Raw genomic sequence first — 8169 nt, forward strand, 5'->3', positions numbered from 1 at the left:
CCTGAAGATAGAAAAATAAAGCCTACCTTGCCTCAGAGAAATTCCCCAAAGGAAAAGGCAGCCCCCCACATATAATGACTGTGAGTAAAGATGAAAATACAAACACAGAGATTAAATAGATTTAGCAAAGTGAGGCCCGACTTACTGAACAGACCGAGGATAGGAAAGGTTACTTTGCGGACAGCACAAAAACCTACAAAAAGACCACGCAGAGGGCGCAAAAGACCCTCCGCACCGACTCACGGTGCGGAGGCGCTCCCTCTGCGTCCCAGAGCTTCCAGCAAACAAGACAACAATCAAAATAGCAAGCTGGACAGAAAAATAGCAAACCAAAGAAATACAAGCTGGAACTTAGCTTCTGCTGGGAAGACAGGTCACAAGAACGATCCAGGAGTGAACTAGACCAATACTGGAACATTGACAGGTGGCATGGAGCAAAGATCTAAGTGGAGTTAAATAGAGCAGCCAGCTAACGAATTAACCTCGTCACCTGTGGAAGGAAACTCAGAAACACCCACCAGAGGAAGTCCATGGACAGAACCAGCCGAAGTACCATTCATGACCACAGGAGGGAGCCCGACAACCGAATTCACAACAGTGCACATACCCTAAAAGGTAGATATCAATTTCTAGCAGCATTTTTTCCCATGGCATGAGTAGATTTTTCCTTATGAAAAACCACATACATTGCTAGTGCCACATTTTGGTTTATGTGCAAAAGTATAACATTTAATTTATTTACCAAAATATGTTTCCAGCCACACCTAACCAACCCTGGAAAACTATGGAATCTACCACAAATGCAAGGCAAGTTTCACCTAATGGCCAAAGAGGCTTATGTGATGTGACTCCAATTTCACAATTTACATAGGTATGCAAAAACAGACCTGCACTTTAAAATATCTCAATTTACTCTAAATGTACAATAACAAATTGTATTGTGGTACCATGTTAGCCAGAAAAATCAATGTGAATACTTTTCTGCCCAATGATGAAGGAGCCTCTGTGCTCTGAAAGCTTGCAAACATATTATTTTCTGGTTAGCCAACAAAGGTATCACTCCTAGAATACTTCTGTCATCATTGGGCAGAAAAGTATTCACATCAATTTACTCTAATAATTTGTATGCAAATATATGGCTAAAGAAAGCAAATAGATAGACACACCATCTCACAATACAGCAACAGCCCACAGTATAGTTGTGGGGCGCACGGGTGCTAAATTGGACTAGTCAAACAAGTACGTAGTAGTTCATGTCTGGAAGCAAATTTGCGGCAACAGCGTACAGTATGAATTTCAAGTGCGTGGTTGATAAATAGGACTATTAAAGCAAGTATTCAAATAATTAAATGTATCTGTTATAGAAAAGATTTTAAAAAGTTGCATCAATTGTACTTCCGAAAAACAAACAGGACAGGAAAAGCTTGTTAGTTTTGCATCTCAGAAGCAAGCGCCACAAGAGTGAACATAGTCCACAGCAATGTAAAAATGACATTTATGTATGTGTTCAGTCTTTTGCTATTTCTTTTAACCACTTCAGGAAGAGGAATCCATAAAGCTGTTAAAAATTACTGTTAAGGCTCGGGTTGTTACTAGAATATATCACAGATCAATGAATTCACATTGACTATACAGTTACAGCACCTCCCTATCTCACTGGAATCTTTGTATTATTATTCACAGTCACACTGACTACACAGTTACAGCACCTTCCTATCTCAGTGGAAACTTTGTATTATTATTCACAGCCACACTGACTATACAGTTACAGCACCTTCCTATCTCACTGGAATCTTTGTATTATTATTCACAGTCACACTGACTATACAGTTACAGCACCTTCCTATCTCAGTGGAAACTTTGTATTATTATTCACAGTCACACTGACTATACAGTTACAGCACCTCCCTATCTCACTGGAATCTTTGTATTATTATTCACAGTCACACTGACTATACAGTTACAGCACCTCCCTATCTCACTGGAATCTTTGTATTATTATTCACAGTCACACTGACTATACAGTTACAGCACCTCCCTATCTCACTGGAATCTTTGTATTATTATTCACAGTCACACTGACTATACAGTTACAGCACCTTCCTATCTCACTGGAATCTTTGTATTATTATTCACTGTCACACTGACTATAAAGTTACAGCACCTCCCTATCTCACTGGAATCTTTGTATTATTATTCACAGTCACACTGACTATACAGTTACAGCACCTCCCTATCTCACTGGAATCTTTGTATTATTATTATTCACAGTCACACTGACTATACAGTTACAGCACCTCCCTATCTCACTGGAATCTTTGTATTATTATTCACAGTCACACTGACTATACAGTTACAGCACCTCCCTATCTCACTGGAATCTTTGTATTATTGTTCACAGTCACACTGACTATACAGTTACAGCACCTCCCTATCTCACTGGAATCTTTGTATCATTAGTCACAGACAGGATGTACCCCAAAATAAAATCACTGGCAAACATAACTCATGCCCCAAAAACCAAATCCTCATTTAACTATATCCCTAAAAAACATACACTTCGGACGAGCTTTGCAATTGTGCCTGTCAGTCTTAAGGAGCACACCATTCCCTGTACACGAAATTCAGAGGCAGAGGACGGGTGAGTTCCTGAAGATTACATCTGAGGCAGGTTACTTTTCAGAATTTCTCTCTGGGGACCCCGCTCTTAGGGTTAGGGTTGTTTTTTTTTAATATTAATATTTATGTTATTCTTCTTGTTTTTATATTTGAATAAAGTGATTTCTTCTGGTGATTTTCTGGATTACATTTTTCCTATTGTAGATGCTGTATGCAAAAATAAAGGGCTTTATATAGTTTGTCAATGAGCAGACAATATGATTACATAATAAATAGCTATGGCTCCTTTAAACTTCCTTGAAGTTCGAGTGTTGCTGCTTCATGTCTTCTCCTGGCCATGCCTTTTTTTTCATTGTTATTTGGTCCTAATGAAGAGGTTAGAAACCTTGAAACGTATTGAACCTTGGTTATGTGCAGCATATCCTTTATGTGACCAGTGCAGCCAATCAGTGACTTTTGCAGTCATATACTTTATGACAGCTTAGGCCAGTGTGTGGCTACAAAGGTGATGCAACCATCTCCAGGACTGGTGGAAACCACTGAAATTGCAAGGGCTTTACAAGGTAAGCTATGGTTATTTATCATGTCATGTCATCGTCTGCTGCTGCATAAATGTCATAAAATCTAAATCAAATGGTAAAACTGAAGACCCAAAGCACAAATAGGGTTTATGTGATAACCACTTGTAAAATATAATAGGTACACTCAACTGATAGGGTTGTGACAGTCGCGACTCCTATAGGCGCATGTAAAGGCTGCAGCAGGACCAACAAGGAGATATGTTGCAATTAACGAGGAATATGGTGGTTGAGAGTCTGCGCTGCCCATGGTTCAAAGATACGATCGCACACGAAGGTGACTCATGAATGCGGTTTATTGTCAGCGCGTTTCAAGGCTTCCACACCATGACCAAACCACAATGATAGCTTTAGTTTTTTTTTTCATTGTTGTTTAGTCCTGATGAAGAGGTTGTGAAAACCTTGAAAAACGTTGAACCTTGGCAGCGTGAACTCTGAACCACCAGATTCTTCATTCATTGCAAAATAAAGTCTTATGTAAAAGCTGCTCATCAAAGCAAGAAATTTGTGCCACCTGGCACCTTATTGATTTTAACCAACAGAAGGCAACAGAAAGGACTCGTATTCAGATGGAATTCTGTTTTAATGTCACATAAGTAGGACATAGTAGGTTTCATGTAGTCAGGCCATTCGATATACAACGGCTGAACCAAACTCGCTGTAATCCCTGGCTGTGATCCACATCTCCTTAAAAGACTCTAAGCAGGTCAGGACTGATCCTCCGATCCACACAGAAAATTTCCTGTCACTCGGTGCAATAACTTTCACCTGAATAGTCTTTGGTGCCAGGGTTCTGATTTCTTTATAAATTCTATCCTGAAGACCCGGGAAGAGGGTAGATGCACCAGACAACAAGATGTTATTGAAAAGAGACCTTCGGACATCTATAGCACATCCATAAATGCTTTCATGGATCATTTTATGTAGACCTTGGGCATCTATCCCAATGGTTGATGGAGAAAATAGGCTCTCTGGTGCTAGAAACCTCTGGGTGCCAATGGTAACGACGTTCCCATCCGGAAGAATGTATTCCTCTGAACCTTCTGCAGGACACTTTTCCGCTTCCTCCTTTGGATCTAAAGCCACATAGCAAAGTTTCTCCTTTATTTCTCTAGCAATGTCCTTTTCTGCGCTGCTGACAAAGGAAAGTTTTGTCTCCATAAGAAGCCTCGTTAAATATTCTGTGATGTCCCGACCAGCGAAGTTAAGACGATTTCCTGCATCAACAACCAAAAGTGTTCTTAGAATTAGTGTAGGATAAGGCCGGCGTCACACTAGCGAGTTTTACAGACGTATGAGAGGCGCAGAAAATATGCATTGCACACGGACCAATGATTTTCTATGGGGCAGCTCTTATCTGCCGTATTTTACGCATCCCGTATTATACGGTCTTGTACGGCTGTAGAAAATCGCAGCATGCTGCGTTCGTCAGCGTATTGAGCAAAAATTCCGCCAATGAAAGTCAATGGGGGTGAGAAAAATACGGATTACACACGGACCATCAGTGTGACTTGCGAGAAATACGCAGCGGTGTTCTATAGAAAAGCCGGCAATTCAGTGCGGTGTACAGTAAAATAACACTGACAGGTTTTATTAGAACAGATAGAATAAATGTCTACACATAGTATAGGGATATATATTTATATGTCAGTGAGACATATATATTTATATTTCATATAGCACTAGATAGCAGAACAGCCGGTAATTCAATTGCCGGCTTTTGCTATCTCCTTCTCAAACCCGACATGATATGAGACATGGTTTACATACAGTAAACCATTTCATATCCCTTATTTTTTTACATATTCCTCATTAGTAATGTTACAAGTGTATGTGTGTAAAATTTGGGGGATCTAGCTGTTAAAATAAAGGGTTAAATCACGGAAAAAATTGGCGTGGGCTCCCGCGCAATTTTCTCCGCCAGAGTGGGAAAGCCAGTGACTGAGGGCAGATATTAATAGCCTAGAGAGGGACCATGGATATTGGCCCCCCATGGCTAAAAACATCTGCCCCCAGCCACCCCAGAAAAGGCACATCTGTAAGATGCGCCTATTCTTGCACTTGGCCACTCTCTTCCCACTCCAATGTAGTGGTGGGATATGGGGTAATAAAGGGTTAATGCCACCTTGCTATTGTAAGGTGATAATTAAGCCAGGTTAATAATGGAGAGGCGTCAATAATACACCTATGCATTATTAATTCAATAGTAGTAAATGGTTAATAAAACACACACACATTAGGAATAAAGTATTTTAATGAAATAAAGACACAGGGTGTTGTAATAGTTTATTATACTCTCAATCCAATTGAAGACCCTTGTCACCTGAAACAAAGTTAAAATAAAAAAACAACATTATCCCATACCTTCCGTCGTTCAGTCTTGTCCCACGCTGTAAATCCATCTGAAGGGGTTAAATAATTTTACAAGCAGGAGCCCTGCTAATGCAGCCACCCCTGCCTTTAAAATCCTGGGGAATGAATGGAAAGCAGGGGAACGTAGCTACCTAGACTTGCGGTGCTGCATGCCCTGCTGGCATAACCTCAGATGAACTCGAGCGTGGGAATTTTTCAGAATATTTTCTCACACTTTCTTTGCTTCAGATGGATTTACAGCGTGGGACAAGACTGAACGACGGAAAGTATGGGATATTGTTGTTTTTTTATTTTAACTTTGTTTCAGGTGATAAGGGTCTTCAATTGGATTGAGAGTATAATAAACTATTTCAACACCCTGTGTCTTTATTTCATTAAAATACTTTATTCCTAATGTGTGTGTTTTATTAACCATTTACTACTATTGGATTAATAATGCATAGGTGTCTTATTGACGCCTCTCCTTTATTAACCTGGCTTAATGTCACCTTACAATAGCAAGGTGGCATTAACCCTTTATTACCCCATATCCCACCGCTACATGGGAGTGGGAAGAGAGGGGCTAAGTGCCAGAATAGGCACATCTTACAGATGTGCCTTTTCTGGGGTGGCTGGGGGCAGATGTTTTTAGCCAGGAGGGGGCCAATATCCATGGTCCCTCTCTAGGCTATTAATATCTGCCCTCAGTCACTGGCTTTCCCACTCTGGCGGAGCCCACGCCAATTTTTCCCGTGATTTAACCCTTTATTTCAACACACTAGATCCCCCAAATTTTACACACATACACTTGTAACATTACTAATGAGGAATATGTAAAAAATAAGGTATATGAAATGGTTTACTGTATGTAAACCATGTCTCATATCCTGTCGGGTTTGGGAAGGAGAAAGCAAAAGCCGGCAATTGAATTACCGGCTTTTCTGCTATCTAGCACTGTATGAAATATATATATATATATATATATATATATATATATATATATATATATGTGTGTGTCTCACTGACATATATATATATATAGACTGTATATATGTTTTAACGAATATTTGAGCCCATGGATCCATTGTATGTCCGTTTTGCAAGCCGGCGAGAAAATCTTGCTGTATGGATGCCATACGGATTACATACGGAGGATGGCATGAGCAAAATACGGTGCCACACCCTGCCTACGGATGACATACGGATCACTATTTTGGGAACAATTCTGCATATTACGGCTGTAAAAAATGGACCGTATTTTCATACGCCTAGTGTGACGCCGGCCTTACAATGACATTATTTACAAATTGCCAAAGGCAAATAATTCCTAACTAAAGATTCCTAAATATAAAATATAACTTTTATTAGTTCTTTTACTATGTAAGGTTCAAAGTGCACTATTAAAATTACATACTCTGTGGTGGCCAATATTTAAAGAAAACTTTCCAATTGTACAGGAGATACAAAACAATTGGTTATTTAGTAAATTATGTTACTAGTAGATATAGTGGTCTTTGTTAAGATGTTATAGGTAAGTATCTGGAGGAAGAGTGTTAGCTGACCCTTTTTGAGACGCTGTGTATATTATCTCATAGAACTCTGAGATTGTACTGCACAGAGTAAATATATATCTATATACCAAGTTAGCCATTAGATGGAAAAATACTAAAATTTGAGCGTATTTGGTCTATGTCTGATGAAGAGACCTGAGTAGTCTCAATATCGGGACTGTATATCATCTATCAGTGCATAGTGTGACCGCAGATTATTGCTTAGTATTCATTAACCAACATGTTTCACCATTACCTGCATGGGGCAGTGGAGAACCTTCATATATGGGAAACGTACTGGTGACGCCATCTCCAATGTCCACGACTAAGCCCGTTGTATGACCACTGGCGTAAAGAGACAGGGCAGCTTGTAAAGCCATATACATGGCAGGGACATTGAAGCTTTCAAACATCACTTCTGCCATCATCTCACGGTTGCTACTTGGATTGAACGGAGCTTCAGATAGCAAGACGGGATGTTCATTGGATTGCATGCGAAGCTCACAATCATACACATGTTTCCAGATCTTCTCCATATCCGGCCATGATTTCACGATGCCGTGCTCTATGGGATATGTCAATGCCAAGATTCCTCTAAAGGTCTGAGCTTCTTCGCCAACATAGTAAGCTTTTCTGTTGGCTTGCAGCATACGGTTTCCAGTTCTAGCGTGACCAATTACTGAGCTAATGACTGATCTTGGAGTATTATCACCGGATAGTCCGGCTTTACATATGCCAGATCCATTGTCAAAAATAACAACTGGAGCGTCTTGATGAATGGACATTTTTCCGTCTTGGCCAGATCTTCACTGAGAGATGAGCAAGTTCAGGTGTGGAATGTGCAGCAACAATCAGTGAAGTCACGACATTCTAAGAGTATTTAAAGTGATAGTAAACCTATTCATTTGTAAAACTTCACTGTATTCAGTGACAATAGATCTCCCCATTTGGCTCGGTTAACACGAGGGTATAAAAAATCAGTCCGATTTTCATCCAGAAAAGTGGAACGATTTTTTTTCTCACTTGTTATCTGTGTGCTGTCCTTGTGAAATCCGTTTTTTACTCAGCAG

At 39.9% G+C, this 8169-nt stretch overlaps 1 protein-coding gene across 1 annotated transcript; it reads right to left on the reverse strand.

Annotated features, from left to right (window-relative positions):
• Window positions 1-3818: 3818 nt before the first annotated feature.
• LOC138652217 (actin, cytoplasmic-like) lies at window positions 3819-7884 on the reverse strand. Its single transcript, XM_069742986.1, has 2 exons — window positions 7356-7884; window positions 3819-4414 (listed from the first exon to the last, which is right to left on the reverse strand). Exons 1-2 carry the CDS (start codon window positions 7882-7884, stop codon window positions 3819-3821), a joined length of 1125 nt encoding a protein of 374 aa, XP_069599087.1.
• Between the last annotated feature and the right edge of the window lie 285 nt (window positions 7885-8169).

Source organism: Ranitomeya imitator, chromosome 10 (genome assembly GCF_032444005.1).
Source record: "Ranitomeya imitator isolate aRanImi1 chromosome 10, aRanImi1.pri, whole genome shotgun sequence".
Lineage (NCBI taxonomy): Eukaryota > Metazoa > Chordata > Amphibia > Anura > Dendrobatidae > Ranitomeya > Ranitomeya imitator.